The following is a 21,254-nucleotide window of genomic DNA, read 5'->3' on the forward strand; positions in this document are numbered from 1 at the left end:
GACATCAATCTGTTACGCTATTATAGCCCTTTTTTAGATTTTAAATTAATGTATCAAAATTATGATTAGTAATACCTTTGCCTAGGACATCAATCTAGGTCAATAGTTCACCCAACCATTTTAAACGCCACGCGTGGGTTTAATCCAAACAATAAAACTAAAATAACAACATATCCGCTTTATGTCTATTTAATTAGATACATACTTTATTAGGTAGTTATTTGAATTTCTAAACATCCATTTACAAATATGTATGTAAATTGATTATGAAATAGTAATCATATTTTAGGTGTTTTAAGGTTAATAATCTAGGTTAACTGTACCATCAGGCATCGTAGTTTTCTTAAGTCTAAATATAAAAGATTTCAACGGTCATTGATTAATAATTATCTTACTAATAATAGATGTCGTGTAAACTCTAATTAGATATAGGTAACTACAGTGTTTTGTTACTTTCAATAAATTTGGAAACAGTACTGTCATTTATTTTAGTGGATTAATTAATATACCTAAGTAGGCAATTGTTATAGAATAGAAAAATTGTCGATTTATTAAGAAAATTAAAAAATACTAGTTACTATAAATACGAGCATTAAAACCTAAAAGATAGCAAAAAAGAGCCATAAGTATAAAAACTTACACCTAATAAGCAATTGAAATTAAAGCGTGAGAATTTTGTCTCAATTAGTGCCAAAAAAAAAAAATTCAAACAAGAATAACACATACTTTGGACTTTAAAACTGGCCGTCCACTTAACTTTAGCTGTCGATGCTGGATCAGCATTTCAGTAAGTACCACAGAAAACGACCCAGTGGACACGCAGCATTAAAATTAGCTAGATTTTACATATAAAACTAGGTATTTTCTCTATAAATACTTTGTTTCAATACAAAAGGGGCGATTTCCTACCACTATAGACTAAAGACAATCAAATTACTATTGTTATCTCTTAAGAGCAAGTAGGTAATCTCAAGCGCATTCCACACGAACTACATAATAATATGTTAAATAATATAACCCAAAGGTGACTGACTGACATAGTGATCTATCAACGCATAGTTCAAACCACTGGTGAATCGTAAATGCCTACAATGGGGGTTGTGGGCATCAGAAGCGATCCGAGATGCAATTTTAATCCGTTACCTACTGGGAATGCAGGAGGATAAGTTCTCCGGGGTAGGGTCTCAATGAAAGAAGGTGCAAATGTAGGGGCACTGGGGTGTTTTTAAGGTCCCAGGGTTCCTCTTCAACCACGCATCAAATGGTTGGTTTTTGCGGGGTGGTTTTTTAGTGGTTACACCACATAACCCAGTCTTTCTTCCCCCAAGAAAGATGGGTTATCCGAAGGGATTTTACCCCCCGATAAAAAAAAAGTTCAATCCACTTCGACGGATCGGGCTGAACTGCATGCAGGTAGATATTATGACATAGGCATCCGCTAAGAAAGGATTTTGATTGGCTCTACCTCCAAGGGGATAAAATTTGGGATGAACGTTTGTATGAAAATTCTGCCCAAAGGCACAAACCAGACAGCACGCAGACAAAGTCACGGACAAAAGCTAGCTTGTTAAAAGTATAAAATTGTCAAACGTTTGCTTATTGAAGATTTGGTCTAAAAATCGCCTTAGTTTCAACCGACATGACCAGCGAGAGGGTAGACGCAAGATCGACTGCTTTTCTTGCTCTCCGAGACAAAGAACTCAATTTCCTATCCTCAGGTTATCTCTGAAAAATTCTTAACAGAAAAACTCAGTACCTAATGATTTTTTTTGTGCTGACGTTACCGCTTCAATTTGACTCATAATAAAAGTCAAAGTTCATACAGTGTTTAACTTAATCGTTAATTGCGTTTATTTACGTAACAAAATTTCTTGTTATTCCGGCGTAAACAATTTTCTTTTTAATATTTATAAATGAGACTTGTTATTTAGTTAATTTACATAATGCGGAATGTTCTACAAGTGTTTTCCTAGACAAAATTATTAGACTATTTTAAGTTTGCTATATGTAACTGATCCCTTTAGTCCTACTTATATTTTTATCAAGTGCCTCCATAGCATTTTAATAAAAAAGGTAAATTACCTACTTGTATTATTTTATTCCCTACTTAATTGTTAATATAACTAGGTAAATTATATATTATTTACGTGCATATTTGATAACATAATAATAACAGACAATTTAACCCTTACTGTCCCACCGCAAGGTAGAGCGGAGTTTGGCCTTGAGTCCACCATGCTGACCAAGTGCGGCTTTGGGATTAATAAGTTAATATTAAAATAAATTTAACTTACAACTTACTGCTGTTCTAAGATTCCCTCGCGGAATGGGGGACAGTATAGGCCCTGCAGGCTATGATTCAACCACGCTGACCAAGTGCGGCTTTGGGTTTAAGGAAGTACCTACATAAATCAGGCATCATTTTTGAAAATGTATTACGTAATTATGAAATCAAAAATACAGGACAGAAATAGCTAATTAGAAGTCGGTATTTAATTTGTCTCATTTTCAACGTTATTTTTGGTGTACGAATATCGGTCATCATATAAAAGCATTGTAAGATCTCATTCCACATAGTTTTAGCTGTCGAACGGTAGCGTGTAAGAATTTTCGATATTTTTCGAAAATTTGGATTATTTCAAGGGCTTCAAATCAGGATTGTAAATTGATCAGTCAGGTAGGAAGCTTCTTTTTTACTTTTTTCTTTTGTTTTCTTTTTAAGAGTTCAGATTTCCGAACGTGACAGACTTTTTTTCGAGGTAAAAATCGCGAAGCGTAAAATAATAATGTTTTTAATTCTAAAATGATTAAAAGGGGACTATATGACATTTTGCTATAAGATATCGAAGAGCTAATTATTTTTCGTAGTAATTATTTTTTAAATAATGTTATAGGTATTTGTTGTTTTTGTTTTCAAAAAGTTTACTGTGTGAAAAGTTAAGTTGGGTGAAAATTTAATATTATTATGATATAAAAATCACACTCCTTATTTATGTTACACTATAATTATTTTCTAAATCATACTTGTATCTACAGCCTGTTTTTCGAATACTTACCTACTTATATCTTTTAACTATACTAGGTAGGTACCTAAAATATGATTTTTTACAGTAAGATCTTTTTATAGAGTCAGAACACTTTTGGTATTCTATGAACATTTGAAATCTAGTGCTGAAATATTGCGCAAATATTTAATTTAAATATGCTTAAGATGTTTTTTTATCTTATTCTTAATATAATAAAAATCACGTTTAACAAGAAAATAGCAAAATTTTCTCACGCTCGCATTGTATTTTCGTATAATAAATAACCTTGTTAATAACAAACCAACAGATACCATTGTTTTAAAGTAAATACACGAAATAAAAAAAAAACAATTTATTTCAATTACACAAATCAAATGGATAGAACGCTCATGGAAAATAATTAAGGAAAATTAACACAGTCATTAATAATATGAATATTTTTTTAACTACACCTAGTATACCTACCATTTGAGGCGCTTATAGGCAGTGGCGTAGCGTGCATTGGCGGGGCCCCGTATAAAAAATGTTTGGGGGCCCTTATATTGTTTGGGGGTAAAGATTTTTCACAAACATAAAAAATATCATTAAATAATAATAAAAAATATAATTATTATTATTAGTTCTTTTTCCTTACACACTTTTGGGGGCCCCAGTGGCCCGGGGGCCCCGTATAATTGATACGGCATATACGGCGGTAGCTACGCCCCTGCTTATAGGCCTCATGTATTTAAGTTAAACCGTTCAGTAAACTATCTGTGAGTTTAGTCAATTTTTGACGTGACCTTTTCATTGATAGATGACTTCTCAACGTCTTTTGGCTTCAAAAATCTTGTTTTATGACGCAATGTCGTTAACTTTAATTTACGCCTACACTTCTCTTCTACATTTTTGTATTGATTTTTCGCCTCCCGACCTACGGTTTGTTTGCTTTTTGTTTAATCTAATAGCAATCCTGGTTTTATGCCGAATTGCTCTAATATCACAGAATCAATGACAATTTAAAAACAGTTGCGTTCTGTAACGATTGGGCTGGCTTATGTAAAGCCTTTGACACATAAGCGGAAAAAAACAATGCGCAATAAAAATTGTATTAATTACGATGCCTCTTTTGAAACCACAAATTAGCACTATACTTACAGATACTATCGGTTTAATTGACATAAGTAAGTAGGAGTAAATTAAGTCGTTTGATGAACTAACTTATTCCCGCGACTTGATATAACAGGAACGCGGCATTTAACTTTGTGTGTCGGAATATAGCAACAAATCATCCGACGTTTGAGTTTTGTTTTCTCTGCGTGATACAGACGTTTTGTAACCTTATTTTACATAGTCTGATAACACTAAAATTTGGAAATTGAAACTTAGTAAAAATACGCTTTTTTGGTCTGTACGAGAGTAAATATTTAATTACAAACGCTATGTCAAAAGGTGGAGCCTTTTGACATAGCGTTTGTAATTAAATATTTAAGTCCTATACAAATTATAAGAAATCAATAGGTTTTCTGCATTGGCTATATTTTGTCTAGACTAACTTTATTCATATGCATGAACTCAGTGCATTCTGACGTAGGCACTTAATAATCGTATTATCCATCAGCGGAACTTTCAAATTAGTTAATGACGTAAACTTTTATGATACTTGTCCATTATGCTTATCAAAAAATTATCTTCTGCGGAAGCAATAAGATGATTACATCCATATAGTCTTCAATGCGTACTCGTCATCCAGTCTGCGTCAGTCCTTAGTGCAATCTGGTGGGCAATACTCAGGTGCATAATACTTTTGATTTTTCAAAACCAAACCTGAAACAACTGTTTATGGATCACACAAATATTTATTCTTTTGGTTGTAGCGTGGCAACCACCTTAACCACTACACCACGTCTCTAGTTCGTTAATTAACGCTTGCGCAGACGATAAAATTTAGTTCAAGTGCGAAAATCCAGGAAGCGCGGATAATGTTAACAAAATGCAGTTTTATTTAATACTTTGCTGACGCAGGCTTTGAGCCAGATAAAAATATAGTAAGATTAGGTTAAGATAGATCAAAAGTCCTAGAAATTTCTGTCGCATAAATGTAGCAGGATGTATGTGGACCTTGTGAAATAAAGCTGTTTGTCTTGCATTTCTCGCTATGTCGTGAGGCTTATCAATATATAGTGATGCCAAGTCTGTTTATAGCACAGCACATAATTAATTAAATACTTTTGTTCCAGAGGAAATAAAAGGAACAATCAATAGTTAAGAAGATGTCAAGTTCCGATGATGTCGGCGGTTCGGTGGCAGAATTTTACGCTGGGAAGTCTGTCTTCATCACTGGCGGGACTGGTTTTCTAGGAAAGGTAATGTTAAGGATTACTAAACAGGCATAGTGGCAAATGTAAAAGCGTCTGGATATTCATCGAGGGTTTGAGTCTATTTTTGGCAGAGATGCATAATTTTTAATAATTATACTGAAATGTACGATACGTCGGTGTAGAATCGAAAAAAAATCTCAAACACGATATTTTTCGTCTTTATGAAGATTAATAAACGGTATTCTTTTGTGTTTTAGGTTTTCATAGAAAAGTTAATATACAGTTGCAAAGATATTGGCACTATTTTTGTCCTTGTCCGAGACAAGAAGGGCACGGCCATTGAAGAGAGAGTCGAAGAAATAATAAACAAACCGGTAAGTAATAAATAGTTATCTATACTAATCTATACTTCTATACTAATATTATAAAGCTGAAGAGTTTGTTTGTTTGTTTGTTTGAACGCGCTAATCTCAGGAACTACCAGTCCGATTTGAAAAATTCTTTCTGTGTTAGATAGCCCATTTATCGAGGAAGGCTATAGGCTATATATCATCACGCTACGACCAATAGGAACAGAGTACCAGTAAAAAATGTTACAAAGACGGGGAAAATTATGACCCATCCTCTCTTATATGACGCAAGCGAAGTAGCGCGGGTCAGCTAGTAGTCTATATATGTATAAATAGAAATGACGATCAATTTATATTTTGGCCGTCTTAGAAAAAGACTAGAATAAATATACTAAAATAAACAAAAAAAAAAACACGCCAATCTTAGGCACGTCTTTTCGACGATAAAAAAATTATGGCAAAAAATTACAATTAGTTCAAAAGTCACATGACGTCACGGTCTTAAGAGTATATATTATATACTGAGTTTTGTTATAATTAACTTCCGCTTGAAATTGAATGTAATTAAAATTTACCTTATTTCTTTGGAATATGAAACAACATATATTTAGATATCTATGTATCTAAATATAGCGTTAGAAAAAGACAGAATGATTTTATGATATCCTTTAAACTTCCTTTTCTAGCTTTTCTCGAAAATAAGGAGCGAAAGACCCGAAGATCTGAAAAAAATTAAAGCCATAGCAGGAAATATAAATCAACCAAGACTCGGTATTTCACCTGAAGATGAAAGATTGCTAATTGATACGGTAAAATAATGTCACTTTTTCAGTTAACATAATCTCGACTCGCGTTTTACAGTTTAATGTGTCGTAATTGTGATGCTAATAATATGAATATTTTAACTTTGATTTGAAATTTAAATCAACAGTTAGTTAGAGTACTTCAGTGTTCAACTGCAATAACATCCAAATTGGGACACCGGTTCGGCAGAAACAGGCTTCTAGGCAGACAAAATTTAAAAAACATTTGCGCTCTAATTGCTTTAATATCACAACCCGCACTTGGCCAGCGTGGTGGACTCAAGGCCTAACCCCGTTTGAGAGAAGATCCTTGCCTTTACCTTGAGTGGGACAGTTATGGGTTAAAAAAATGCTTCAATAGCTTAAGCTTCTATTTTATTGGATTCTTCCTCATTACCCTTAATAAAAAGAGGAGATTTAAATATGAATATTGATTTAGATTGTCCTTTATATTTCTAGGTATCAGTTGTGTTCCATGTAGCGGCTACAGTTAAGTTTGATGAAAGAATAGACATCGCCGTAAACACAAATGTTAAAGGAACCATCAATATTATGGACCTTTGCCATCGAATGAAGAATTTGAAGGTATTTATTTGATAACGTCACGTTTTTTGTTAGTAAGCTGAAAGTTAAGGGGAGGGAGAGATATTTAGCTATTTATTTTATCGGCCTTACCTTCCTATCGTATGGTTATTGGTTACCTAGTGTCAAAATCGTTCCCGTAACCCGGCTTTTCACGTGGGATAACGACTGTTATCTTAATTGCCAACACCGACCGACGAAGCACGGAGACGCTCGCTTCAAATACCACTATGCGTTCATCCATCAATGAAATGACCGGTCTAACGGTTGCTTGTCCTACAGATCGTTTACCGACCGGTGAGCGCAACTAGCAATGAGCGCCTTATTAGTCGTTTCTAAAATGTTTCTGAATTTTTAAATAGAACATCTTCTGTTTAAATTGTAGGTATACGTCCATGTATCAACAGCATACTGTAACTCGGACCACAAAATTCTTGAAGAGAAGGTTTATCCACCACGAGCTGAGCTTGACGAAGTACTTCAATTTGTAGACCAGTTTCCTACTGATCAAGAAATTGATAAAACGTTCTTTAGTAAGTCTTTAAACATTTATAATATATTTTGTTTTACTATACTATTATATATACCGCTTTAAGTCGTATTCCCAATATTAATCTTTGTCTTTTTTAAAGAAAACATTGAATGTCGAACATGTTACTTAATAGGACCAAGAAATGTACCTTGCATTAAAGTTGAAATATCTGCAATGTATTTTTCTTACAATATGATGTACTAAACTAAATACTAAACGACTACTATAAGACTAAATTTAATCTTTTGTTTGCTTAAAACGAAATAAAAACCGAGTGCTTTTAACGAATTAATGTATTTAACTCTTCACAGAAGGTTTGCCAAACACATACGCGTTTACAAAAGGCTTGGCTGAAAACTACGTGGAGAAACATAGACGAAACATACCCACAGTTATCCTCAGACCTTCCATAGGTAACTATAACTATGACGTTTTTATATTATTATATTCAATACTTTACAAATCCGTAGGTAGGTATACGGCAGTAAAATACGTATTTTTGTCAAAATAACATAACTTGAAATTAAATTCGTTGGTTTTTATTGTGGCACTATCGGAACTACTGAACTTAAACCTCAGCTAAAGAATTTTAAGTTGCTTAATCCAAAGAATTTAGTGTTAAGGTGATCGCCACGCCACTACCAGTGCATCGGGGGTCGTGGGTTCGATTCCCACACGGAACAATTATCTGTGCGACCTACAAATAAGTCTGGCTGCACTTTGTGTATGTTTGTAAAAGTACACAAGAGCAATAGTACCGTAAGCCTTACCAATTTTTTAATTTACAAAATCCCAGAAACAGACTGTAGAACTTGGATTCAAAACGAACGAGAATGTTTTTAAAGGTTTCTTTTATTTCAGTGTCCCCTTCAATGGGAGGGCCCTTACCTGGTTGGACTGACAATTGGTACGGAGCGCCCGGTATTATTATAACATCAGTGAAGGGTGCGAACAGGATACTGCTTGGTGATGGAAAAAATATCTTAGATCTGATACCCGTGGATTACGTGTCTATTGCTGGCATTGCAGCCGCTGCTAGGTGTTCAAGGTAAATACGTTAAATTAAAACGTTCCAAGAATGCTGGGCTAATTGAGCATGGCTACGTTGTATGGAAATGCTAAAGCTTTGACTCAAGTAACTAATTATATATTTTCTTTCAGTTCCAATGCGCTCACAGTATTCAACTGCTGCACGAGTTCTTGCAATCCAATCACTTCAGAGGATTTCTTTGACGGTACCAAAAATTACGCTGTGAAAATCGGTTTAAGTATGTTTTTACTATATACCTTCACTTAATAGATTTTATATTGATCTTTGGCTTTGAACTTTTTTTATTTATCCCGAAAATAAGTCTTACGATATGTTCTCGTTTCATGATATGTATTATCATGAGCCGCCATAAATAACGGTAGAAATCTGCAGACTGTCGCAATCGCTGCGTTGTCCAATGGATGCAATACATTTTAATTATGAGAAAACACGTTTTCATAATTTATGTACCTGAAAACAGCAGCAAGCTTTTACGTTACTTTAATAAAATCCAGCTAAGTATAGAAAATCTCTGATTTATTTCAGATGACAACGCATATCCAATACTGTTGTTCACACACAGCGAGTGGATACTGTCAATTGTAACGTTCCTGCTGCAACGAGTATCTGCCTTCATAGCCGATATGTTTGCATGGGCTTCAGGAAAACAGCCTAAGTATGTAGAATTGACAGACATATTGTAGTAAATTAATTCACTAGTATGGGTACGTCATGGAAAAAGTAAGAGGTAAAGTGACAAATAAAGAAGAGAATAAAGAGAGTAAGGCCGGGACTCCACCAAAGCGGAGACGAGACGAGCGGAGAGGAGATGTTTTTTAAACAACCAATAGAATTGAGTTATTGACACGTCTCCTCTCCGCTCAGCTTCAGTGGAGATCGCTGTGCGGAGATGTGTAATATTTGTATGTCGCGATGGAAGCGGAGATGTGAGCTGTGCGCGGACGACGCGCAGTGGAGACGAGAGATCACACATCTCCGCTTTGGTGGAGTCCCGCGAGCTGAAAAACATCTCTTCTCGCACAGCACACAGCACACCGCACACATCTCTGCTTTGGTGGAGTCCCGGCCTAAAGCTCAGGATACAGCGGATTTTACGGCTAAGAGATAAACCAGATTTTGCCTTTTTTTTTATAGTCAAAGAGGTTTTCAGTTCTTAAGATGAGCAATGAATCCTGTGATTGAATATAAGATTGCGTTACAAGTTAATTGTTGATGTAGATTCAAACGCCTATTAAAGTAAAGTGGAAAAACTAAGGGCGTTCGCTGTAGATGGTGATATAAACAGGCGCTTTATAAACTTCTAAAAAAGTGTACTTACTGCATACATACTGTTTAATTATAGTATTTACTGTATTTTAATACATAACATCACACTTGTTTTACTCGAAGGTGTAGGCAGAGGTGTTTGAAATACAACCGAGTTTGGCGCGTTTACAGTCCTATTCATAGCTGGGGAACCTATAGATATACTCGGGACTAGTCAGTATCTAAGGTAACTAACGACGTTTTACTTTCATGTCTACAGGTACATGAAACTCCAATCAAAAATCATCTTCGGTCGTGACCTATACAAGTACTACACATCAAACTCCTGGGAGATGAAATGCAACAACTTGAAGTCTCTACATGCGTCTCTTTCCAACACGGACAAGAGCACCTTCCCTTGCGACCCCTCTACATTTACTTGGGACAAATACTGTGTCACCTTTATTGATGGAGTTAAGAAATATCTTTTAAAATGTTGATATATGAACCATCCTTTAAGATAAGGTTGACTAACAGTCAAAACAGCTACCTTTTATAAAATGCCCAACATTTTTAAAATCTCGTATTTTCCTTGTGATCAAATGAGATAGACTAGATAATGTTTTAGTGTCTAATCATTCTAATGACCATTTTGGGCGAACCTTTCACAAGAACCACTTTAATATATTTCGGTATCTTAGTCGACTACCTTATTCGAAATGTTTTTAATTGGTTAACATGTGGATAACGGACATGACATATGTTACTGTAATTTTCTTAAAGAAAGTTATTGGTAGCAGATCGGAGTTTGTAAAGTGAAATAGGCTTGTGCCCTATTTACTATTTACTGTATTGTATACTGACATTAATTTAGCCTCTATGTATAAGCATGCATTATGCATGGCTAAACATAAGTTTAAGTTTAGCCTTTAGCGTCTAAATCAATAAAGTACTTGAATATTTTTAATTTATTGTTTGATTTTTACCGTTTTGTTTGAAGTTTTATATTTCCTGCCAGTTATATAATTTAAATTAACCTTTTAAAAATATATTATACAGTACAGAACTTATATAAGTAAATATTTACATTAAATTATTAAAATTAAAACTATATATACACATTGACGAAAAAAAAACAAATATATAAAAAAAAAATTAAGAATATAAAAGAAAGGAAGCGCGCTACGCGTCGTAGTACTCCTCCACATCGCTGTCTATCAGGAACGTTCCCAGAATGCTGGCAGCATTGCCACGTTGTATGGCAATGCTTTACCTTTGTCCCAAGAAAATGCCAGCATTCTGGTCACGGGAACTGTCGACGAGGCGTTTGGCGATGTCTTTGTAAAGTAAGGGCCCTCGGTCCCCATGGTCCCAGCGTCTCGACCCCAAACGGCTCAAACACATAGTCACCAACAAGACTTCTGTATTTGCGCCGCTTGAGGTCTTCGGCAGTCGCAGCAGCCGCTCCAGAAGCACCGGCCGCCCTTGGAAGATGAGACGGCGCAAGGGTGTCGACGCAAGTTGCATCCCACACCAAAGGCCGTCCCATCCTCCAAGGCATCAACGACATACCGTCCGGCCTCTCCCCGTCATCGCGCGCCAGCCCATTGGGTTCTAAGATGGCTGGCATTCCAGCGGCGGCAAGAGACCGGCGAATGATGTCGTTGAGGTGTGCGTGTCGGGGTATACGACCAGAGCTCCTACTGCGGGAAAGACCATGGTGCCCAAGGCGGTCGACAGCTTCTCCACAGAGACAGCGATGCGGAGAAACGCAAGGAGCAACCAAACGGAGGCAAGTGGCGATGCGAAAGGTAGCATCATCCATCATCGTGCCCACGTTAAAAGATGGAAGTGCTTGAACCCAAAGGCCCGCTCCGCAGGAGAGGATGACGTCTCCAAAAGATTTTGTCTTAATAAACTGCAGAGCGGCGCGTCCCATTGTCTCTGGGAGGACAGGTTTCGGGGCAACTCGGCATTTGGAACGATCAACGATCGATTTGTATGTTTTACTTATTTGTACGGTACTTACACTAAACAATGAACAACATATTTTCTCTAAGATTTGACTACTATGTTGCTATGCAGAATATCACAGAACAATTGATAACAATATAGGTGGTTAAAACCTTATAGCGTAATCCGGTGTACTTACAATTTAACATGGGACCTAAAATATTTATTTATTTATTTTTATTTATTTTAAACTTTGTATACAATGCTGTATAAAGGCGGACTTAATGCCAAGAGCATTTTCTGCTAGTCTACCTAAATATTATCTTGAGTGATACCCAAGTTTTAGGTTTCGGAAACTTGAACATTAGAATTTATTTAGATTTATAAATAGTATCAACGTTTTTGTAATAGTAGCTAAATAAACGTAGTTAAATAAATATTTTAACTGCAATCTGTATATTTTGAACTTTGAACTAGACGATCTTTTGAGACAACATTGGCAAAGAAATATTTAAAATATAATTTTGAAGAGCAAGCAAAAAAGCAAAAAAAATAAATAATAATAATTAGATACCTTCAAATAAATAACCGTCAGTCCCTGGACTGAAAAGGCTCTATTGTTTTAACAGCATTTAGCGAGATGTCTTTTTTGATAATAATAACTATTTAGCTATTCATATTAACTATAAAATTCACACGACACGGGCCAACAAGCGTTAAATAAAGTTACATTCTTTCGCAAAACCAGATCTTTGGTACTTGACACATTGACCGGACGTCGTTGGCTAAAATATCAAATTACGAGTGTAATGTAATAATAGGTAAGCAAAAAGAACTTAATTGGTAATACAAAATGCACTTGTTTCATTGTTCTATGTACGGGTAAAGGTGACATAATGATTTTGACTTGAGGTGTAACTGCTTATATAAATTTTAACTTTTCCATCAAAATTGTCATTTGTGCATAAACATTTGCATCCAACCCATCTTGCTATTTGAAGAAACATGTGTTTTAGAAATTATGATAATTAATTTGATCTAATGGTGAAGGGAAGTAACAACATTATTTCAATTTGAAAAATGTTTTACTTACGGACTTACCCTACTTTGGAACAGTTCTTGAAGATGTCTTATTAACTAATTTCAAGGCACCTGGGCCAAATAAGACCTTTCCTAAAAAAACATCTTGAAGCATTCTTAATTTAATTCCAGAAAATGGATATAATAAACCACCCAGCTGTAAGGATCTTCAGCTTACCGGTGTTGTTGAGACTGATGCAGACATTGACCAAACTACTCACTACTATGGACACTTTGGAATATCCAATACATGCCAGCGTTCACGGTTTGTACAAACTTGATTATTTACATATTAAGAGTGATAATTGTATTATAGACTAGATAGATGTTACTATAAATATAATCCAAATGTGACTGACTGACATTTAGCGGTAGTTTATCTATTCATTAACGTTTAAACTCATATTAAAAACGCTATAACGCTATAATGTTCTTAGAAACCGGGGTATAGTAGGCGGTGGCACAGCCCAAACTACTGGACGGATCATGCTGAAAGGTATACAGGTAGGTGTTATGACGTTGTCATCCGCTAAGAAAGGATTTTGATCAATTCCAAGGGTATTAAATAGGGGATGAAAATTTGTATCAAAATTCTGTCACAAAACTCGAGCACGGAATTGAGGACAAAAGCTAGTGTTACAAAAAAAAACTGAAATTTAAGATATACGAAGTGAATGAATTACGTCTAGGCAAAAATTTAAAATTTTCTAGATTATTCTAATTTGGTCTTTTATAAGAAGCAAGATAAAACTTCTTTGTAAACTGGAAATTTTATTAGTGCTTAGCTTAAATTAAGTGTTGTAAGAGCATTCTGATAGTTAGTTTTAATTAGAATTAATAACCCATTGTCTTTCTCGTAAAGCCGATTTCAGGGATTTTTTGTTACAAGGATGTTATATTTAGATTAAATAATGACAAAAATTTTGCAAAAAATAATGTTAATGACATGTTAATGTGCGATGATTTCAATTGTTATAAGTATCAGAAACCTCACACATAATAATGTAAATATATGTCTTAAGTCCCTATTGGACATGAACCTTGTATGCAAAATTTGCGACTGGCGGTCAGAAATACAGAATTTAGGACATCATTGACCTCCAAGCTTATGAGGCTGAAGGTCGCCTGTTGGCCGCAGCATTTTATTTTAGGAATAACAAATAATTTTATTATATTATTCTAGATAAATCAGGCATCTCAAGGCTCTGTTTGAGTGCCAAGGTCGAGAAGAAATACTGGGTGTCTCTGCATCTTTTCACTCAATCGGCTCTCTATGTGTCGGACTATAACTACTTAATAAACTATTTCATGGAATGATCATTGTATTCGTGTTACAGATGGTCAGATCTTTGACTTCATAGTGGTGGGAGCTGGTTCAGCTGGCTGTGTGCTCGCCAACAGACTCACTGAAGTCTCCAATTGGTCTGTACTCCTTGTGGAGGCAGGCGGAGACCCGCCCATCACCGCTAATGTTAGTGAGTAATTAGAAAATTTGCTGTCATTAACAATCCTTAAGTACTATAGGTTTACGAATATAACAAATTCCTTTTCAAATTTCAGCTCCCTGGACTCTTTGTTCTTGTCGACTACTCATCAGCAGATTGGAATTACCACACAGAAAATGATGGAGTTACCAGCCAAGTTCACAAAACTAAAACTGTACACCTCACCAGAGGGAAGATGCTGGGAGGATCTAGTGGCGCCAACTATATGTTCTACGTGAGGGGGAACAAAGCTGACTACGACAGTTGGGTGGAACAAGGCAACGAAGGATGGGACTGGGACAATGTCACCGCATACTTCAAGAAAAGCGAACGGCTCAGAGATGAAGCTATTCTAAAAGGTCCTTCAGCTAATTTACACAGCACACAAGGCTACCTCGGTGTCACTCGACCAGTTTGGCCGGATGCTACTGAGAAGTACCTTCAAGCATTCAAAGAAAATGGACACGAAATATCAGTTGACACCAACGGATACCAACAACTTGGGTACTCTACGCCATCATTCACAATCGATAATCACTTACGTCAAAGCACGGCTAACGCATTTCTTAGTCCGATCAAAAATCGACCGAACTTACATGTTTTGAAGAACACTTTAGCGAGAAAAGTGATTTTTGATAAAAACAAAAAGGCTAGCGGAGTGGAGGTAGCTTTGCCTGATGGTAGAATAATCACCGTGCTAGCTCGCAAGGAAGTAATTTTATCAGCTGGTACTTTTAACAGCCCTCAACTGATGATGCTATCAGGAATAGGTCCAAAGAAACACTTGAAAGAAAAGGGGATTCGTGTACTACTTGATTCACCAAATGTGGGCAGTAATCTACAAGATCATGTGACAACTGTAGCTGTGATCGCTGCAAAGAAGAACATACCATCAAGAGCGCGCAATTTGGATACTCTATTAAATGTTGATGAGTTTCCAGCTCCTACACTCTTAGGTCACGTCGCTCTAAACAAATCACAATCATATCCTGACTATCAAACTATAGTTATGGCACAACCAGCTTCTTCTGTAATCGGGGCTTTATTGTGCTACGTAGTGATGGAATATCAAGATGACTATTGTAGAAGTGCACTGGCTGCTATTCGAGACAAAGAAGCGTTGCTTGCAGCTGTCACTTTGTTAAGTCCAGAATCGAGAGGGAAGGTAAGACTAAAAAGCAGAAATCCAAATGATAAGGCGTTAATTTATCAAGGATACTATTCTAATAAAAACGATTTAGAAGTTCATGCTCGAGCGTTGGCTGACTATTTCAGTGTGGTTAACACAACTTATATGAAGAACGTTGAAGCGGAGATAGTGGAAGCAAAGTTGAAACCGTGTAAAGCGTTAACATTTGGTAGTCATGAGTATTGGAAATGTTATGCTCTAAATCTTGCGACTACATTGTGGCATCCAGTAGGTACTTGTGCTATGGGTCCTGAAGGTAAGGGCGTGGTGGATGAGAGACTTCGTGTGCGAGGAGTGTCAGGACTGCGAGTGGTTGACGCGAGTGTGATGCCCACCATCGTTAGAGGTAATACTAACGCGCCTGTTATTATGATCGCAGAGAAAGCAGCTGATATGATCAAGTTTGAACACGGAATTGATATAAAATTATGACGTCCAGCACGACTGCTTGATTTAGTTTTTAACGAAATTAAATGAGATATTTAATGTTATTAGATTTTCTATTCAACCTGCTATTATTATTGTTTATTAATATTCATTGATGTACACAAAATAGTGGAGGGTAGGAACAGTTATTTTGCTCAATCACAATGAAATGAAAGTTAAAAATCGTATTCCTTTTAACTGACGCAAGAACATATACAAGATAATAATATGATGAATGATTATTACTTTTGTAGTTGACTGTACAATATGATGATAGCACGAACGAACATGTAACTATTTAATGACGGGTCTTACTCCCATAAAGTTCTTAAAAATCGCTATAGCTGTTCATAAACGAAAAAGCGTGACAAACAGAATGACAGATTAGTCCTTGCACCTTTAATAATAACTAGTATGGGTTTCTAGAAATATAAAATAGTTTACATAACATCCGTCCAGAATAAAAAGATACAGTGCGATATAACGTTGTTATGCAAGTTATAATCTCACGTATATTATACATTTATTATGTAATATATGTGAGATACATAGCTTTATGATATTAGACTGAAGCAATTCATGACTGTTGATTTTTGTTTGATATTTTTTTTCCAAAGCAAATATTTTAGAATTTTCACTTTATTCTGAAGACACTGTGTTTTATTGTACTACTGATCGAATATACTTGTTAGTTAAGAAAATACAAAAGCATTCAGATGCTCTCCGTGTTTCGCCGTCTACAATGCCTTGTGGCTGATCTCTCTTTAGTCTTGTTAAATATAATCCAGACTATGAGAGTGATGGAATATAGAATGTACAGACCTGTGTATTGTGACCACACGCTCGACACTAAACCAACTCTTGCACTGTTGGCTGGTTTGAATAGAACTGGCCGCCCGTACAGCTAGAAGGACATTATTAATACAACATTTTTTATATAATAACTTCGTAATAATATTATAAATAGAAATAAAATAAAATATTTCTTTGTGCATCTTCAATTTCATAACAATAGTCATGGTAGTATTTTTAATATATTTGGAAAATTTAAATTAGTATTTGCATAATGATAGACTTTTGTTGAATTCGTACTTGAATTTATATAAATAGATTGTGAGTGTATTTCTATAACCATCTCGTCTTTTGCAACAGTCACACACGGTAACTGAATTAACTAACACAGGTAAGTGAATTTCTTTTATCTACGACTATTTTTACCATAACATAATTAATGACAAATCAGTATTTTCTTCGAGTAGAGGGAGGTGCTTAAAGTGTTTTCGTGGCGGCATTAATTTGTATAAAAATCAAGATCTCCAGAAAGCTGATAAGATCCGTCTTACTTTTGACAGAATCGAAATCGATTGAATCAGATTCGAGGTAATGCCAAATCGACCACCTAAATTACAAATTAGCGCATGATTGAACGCTAGTTTCTGGTTCTTATTAAGCAATGATTGTAAAAGTATCATTTGACTGTAGTTACCTTGTCTGTTGCTGTCAAAAACATAACAATAACCCAATAAAGACTATTGACATAATTAAAATCCTAGATTCAGGTTCACTGATTGAACAAATACACAAGCAAAATGGTTGAAGCATATAAACAGCGCCTAGAATGTATGATAGCATTAGTTGAAAATAAAGTAACGCTTGCTATTTATATTTTACAGGAAATGATTCTAAGAGACCTGTATCCAGTAGGATGGTTAGCAATAGCACCCTTCATACAACTGATGCAAACCATGATCGATTTAATGAAGACGACGGACTCTGGGGAATATCCCAAACATGCGAATGTCCACGGTAAGTCGTATAAAAGTTTTTTGATTTACTGTACCTATGCCTTACAGAATTGATAGAGTAGTGATACCCGAGAGGCATAAGTTGGAACCTGCCACGCTAGTGGTCGGTTCGAACTCGAATCAACACACGCACACCAATGACTTATCGAAGTTATGTGTATCAGAAATAAATGTTACTCGTGCCAACGCCAGAGAGTTCTTGAAGGTCTGTAAAGTCCCCAACCCGCACTTGACCAACGTGGCAGACAAAAGGCCTAACACCTCACCCATTCCGGAAAGAGACTCTTGCCCAGCAGTGGGACATTAAAGAATTCAATTTATCATTTTTATTATCACAGTATAGTAGAAGCTTGTGTTTTAATTTGATTCTGATGTTCCAGACGGACAAAAGTTCGACTTCATAGTGGTGGGAGCTGGTTCAGCTGGCTGTGTGCTCGCCAACAGACTGACTGAAGTCTCCGAGTGGTCTGTACTCCTCGTGGAGGCAGGCGGAGACCCGCCCATCTCTGCTAATGTTAGTGAGTAATTACGAAACTTATCTTAAGAGGTGGAGAGTAGTCTTACGTACTGATGCTTAGACAATTGTTGATTTTCTATGTCATCTATAAGACCCCAATAACAAAAATCTTTGTTTTTTACACACCAGGGTTGCGTTAGTAATATGGGTTTACAAATAATTACAATATATTTATCAAATTTCAGCTCCCAGGGCTCTTCGTTCTTGTCGACTACTCGTCAGCAGATTGGAATTACTACACAGAAAATGACGGAGTTACAAGCCAAGCTCATAAAACTAAGACTGTACATCTGACCAGAGGGAAGATGCTGGGAGGATCTAGTGGCGCCAACTATATGTTCTACGTGAGAGGGAACAAAGCTGACTACGACAGTTGGGTGGAACAAGGCAACGAAGGATGGGACTGGGACAATGTCACCGCATACTTCAAGAAAAGTGAGCGGCTCAGAGATGAAACTATTCTAAAAGGTTCTTCAGGTGATTTACACAGTACACAAGGCTACCTCGGTGTCACTCGACCAGTTTGGCCAGATGCCACAGAGCCATATTTTCAAGCTTTTAAAGAAAACGGACACGAAATATTAGTTGATACGAACGGATATCAACAACTTGGATACTCTACTCCTTCATTAACTATCGACAATCATTTGCGTCAGAGCACAGCTAGTGCATTTCTTAGTCCAATCAAAAATCGTCCAAACTTGCATGTTTTGAAGAACACTTTAGCAAGAAAAGTGATTTTTGATAAAAACAAAAAGGCTAGTGGAATGGAGATAGCGTTGCCTGATGGTAGAATAATCAACGTACTGGCTAACAAGGAAGTTGTTTTATCAGCCGGCTCAATTAGCAGTCCCCAATTATTGATGCTGTCAGGAATAGGTCCAAAGAAACACTTGAAAGAAAAAGGAATTCATGTACTACTTGATTCTCCAAACGTAGGCAGTAATTTACAAGATCATGTGACATCTGTAGTCATGATCGCGACGAACAAAGATTCCTCATCAACTGCTCGCAAATCAGTCCCAGATTTTAAAGTGGATGAATATCCAAGTCCAGTAATAATGGGCCATGTAGCTTTAAATAAAACTCAATCATACCCGGATTATCAGTCAATTATATTCGTTGAACCAGCTTTGTCGCTGACATCTGTAACTATCTGTTCATTTGTTGTTGGATACCGAGACGAGATTTGTAAATCAATGATCGATATTTTACAAGAAAGAGAAGCGCTGATAGCAGCAGTAACTTTGTTAAAACCTGAATCAAAAGGTAGAATAAGGCTGAAAAATAAAGACCCGACACAGAAATGTTTAATTTACACTGGATATTATTCTAATAAGAATGATTTAGAAGTACACGCTAGAGCTTTAGCTGATTATGCAAGTGTTGTTGATACTCCGCTTATGAAAAAAATGGGTGCTACGGTAGCAGATCTTAACGTGGAACCGTGCAACAAATTCGTATTTGGCAGTCATGAATATTGGAAATGTTATGCTCTAAATCTTGCGACTACATTGTGGCATCCTGTAGGTACTTGTGCTATGGGTCCTGAAGGTAAGGGCGTGGTGGATGAGAGACTTCGTGTGCGAGGAGTGTCAGGACTGCGAGTGGTTGACGCGAGTGTGATGCCTACCATCGTTAGAGGTAATACTAACGCGCCTGTTATTATGATCGCTGAGAAAGCTGCTGATATGATAAAATTAGACCATGGAATTGAAATAGATCCTATTACATGAGTACTTTTGTAGTAAATAATAAAGATTTTTGTTAAAGTACAATACCCAATTACGTTGTTTTGTAGAACCCTTTATCTAAATGAAGAATATGTGTGAATTATTTAAGTTGTGTGTGTTTTTATTCCATCACGTGTTATTTTTTCATATTTATTTACTATTAGATATTTTTTGACAGTATTAATCAATTTACGATTAGTTTCGATTATAACATAATTGTTTTGTTGTTCATCAAGTAACTGGATAGCAAAGCTAGTTGATCGTCGAAAATAAATGTAATCTGATTTCTCGCTTCTTTTAAATGTTGTAATTGTAGTAGTTTTAATTATTTTTTGGTCAGTGTACTTATTGTTTTCGCTATCCTAAGAATAGATGCCTTTCTTGGATTGAACTGGCTTTCAGTATTTTCTAATCGAATTGGTTGTCAAAATATTTTGCAAAAAGATACTCGTGTTTTCTCCGTCATCAATAATGACATCATTCAATTACGAGGGCAAAGAGTTATGTATTTATTCTTATTCGGTTAACATAAAAAGTAAAAAACTCGTTCAGCTTCTATATTGTTTCTGGAAGTTTCCCTGTAAAATACCCTTGTATGTGTCATACCTACTGGTATTTAAAACTTTCAGCGTAAATTAAGTGGTTCAGGTGTATTAATAATATTATATTTAAAAGACAATTGGGTCGTTAACATTTAACACATCAAGACTGCGGAAGAAGGATATCTATAAATAGTTGTAAAGACCCAGTACTTACTATCTGTTGCATGCAAGAACGCACGTTGTCAGCTGATTTACATAATACAGTTCAATTCGTAGTTAGTTAGATACAGGATGAATGTATTTATATAAATGTTATGGTCCTGTATGACAAGATGTATGGATGTGAATGAAGAAAAGGGAGTAATGATTGTACCAAGTGGCGTTCTCCGGTCTTGGCTATCCATATGGAAAAAAGCGTGATTTTATGTATGTATGTTTTGGTATCTTCTTTCATAATGAGGATAACATTAAAATCTTAATTTTTGTGTCACTTAAGTTAAGTTTCTGGGGTCATTTCTAACTGAATGGTGAGAACTTGCCGTCGATATTGTGATTTGGAATGAAATGGACATGTTTGTTCTGCCGTTGCAAACGACCTAAGGAAAAAAAGAGTTTTCTATTCTATATAAAATCTCC

General features: G+C 35.9%; 3 protein-coding genes across 3 annotated transcripts; all 3 read left to right on the forward strand.

The window, feature by feature from the left end:
- Positions 1–2,582: 2,582 nt before the first annotated feature.
- On the forward strand, positions 2,583–10,748 carry LOC142975464 (putative fatty acyl-CoA reductase CG5065). The gene is made up of 11 exons (XM_076118313.1): positions 2,583–2,677; positions 5,246–5,371; positions 5,584–5,700; positions 6,363–6,485; positions 6,939–7,064; positions 7,447–7,594; positions 7,905–8,006; positions 8,455–8,641; positions 8,755–8,861; positions 9,170–9,299; positions 10,170–10,748. The coding sequence occupies exons 2-11, from the start codon at positions 5,279–5,281 to the stop codon at positions 10,387–10,389; spliced, it is 1,353 nt and encodes a 450-aa protein (XP_075974428.1). The 5' UTR covers positions 2,583–2,677; positions 5,246–5,278; the 3' UTR covers positions 10,390–10,748.
- Positions 10,749–13,058: 2,310 nt separating this feature from the next.
- Positions 13,059–16,027, forward strand: LOC142975233 (ecdysone oxidase-like). The gene is made up of 3 exons (XM_076117966.1): positions 13,059–13,187; positions 14,260–14,393; positions 14,483–16,027. Exons 1-3 carry the CDS (start codon positions 13,118–13,120, stop codon positions 16,025–16,027), a joined length of 1,749 nt encoding a protein of 582 aa, XP_075974081.1. The 5' UTR covers positions 13,059–13,117.
- Positions 16,028–17,172: 1,145 nt separating this feature from the next.
- On the forward strand, positions 17,173–20,079 carry LOC142975235 (ecdysone oxidase-like). The gene is made up of 4 exons (XM_076117970.1): positions 17,173–17,204; positions 17,695–17,827; positions 18,207–18,340; positions 18,529–20,079. The coding sequence occupies exons 2-4, from the start codon at positions 17,698–17,700 to the stop codon at positions 20,077–20,079; spliced, it is 1,815 nt and encodes a 604-aa protein (XP_075974085.1). The 5' UTR covers positions 17,173–17,204; positions 17,695–17,697.
- Positions 20,080–21,254: the final 1,175 nt, after the last annotated feature.

Source organism: Anticarsia gemmatalis, chromosome 9 (assembly GCF_050436995.1).
Source record: "Anticarsia gemmatalis isolate Benzon Research Colony breed Stoneville strain chromosome 9, ilAntGemm2 primary, whole genome shotgun sequence".
In the NCBI taxonomy this organism is placed as follows: Eukaryota; Metazoa; Arthropoda; class Insecta; order Lepidoptera; family Erebidae; genus Anticarsia; species Anticarsia gemmatalis.

Coding starts and splice junctions, on each gene's coding strand:
- LOC142975464 (XM_076118313.1), top strand. CDS start 5,279: ATGTCAAGTTCCGATGATGTCGGCGGTTCGGTGGCAGAATTTTACGCT. Junction 6,486..6,938: donor AAAGATTGCTAATTGATACG/GTAAAATAATGT, acceptor TTATATTTCTAG/GTATCAGTTGTGTTCCATGT. Junction 7,595..7,904: donor AATTGATAAAACGTTCTTTA/GTAAGTCTTTAA, acceptor AACTCTTCACAG/AAGGTTTGCCAAACACATAC.
- LOC142975233 (XM_076117966.1), top strand. CDS start 13,118: ATGCAGACATTGACCAAACTACTCACTACTATGGACACTTTGGAATAT. Junction 13,188..14,259: donor AATACATGCCAGCGTTCACG/GTTTGTACAAAC, acceptor TTCGTGTTACAG/ATGGTCAGATCTTTGACTTC. Junction 14,394..14,482: donor ACCCGCCCATCACCGCTAAT/GTTAGTGAGTAA, acceptor TTCAAATTTCAG/CTCCCTGGACTCTTTGTTCT.
- LOC142975235 (XM_076117970.1), top strand. CDS start 17,698: ATGATTCTAAGAGACCTGTATCCAGTAGGATGGTTAGCAATAGCACCC. Junction 17,828..18,206: donor CAAACATGCGAATGTCCACG/GTAAGTCGTATA, acceptor CTGATGTTCCAG/ACGGACAAAAGTTCGACTTC. Junction 18,341..18,528: donor ACCCGCCCATCTCTGCTAAT/GTTAGTGAGTAA, acceptor ATCAAATTTCAG/CTCCCAGGGCTCTTCGTTCT.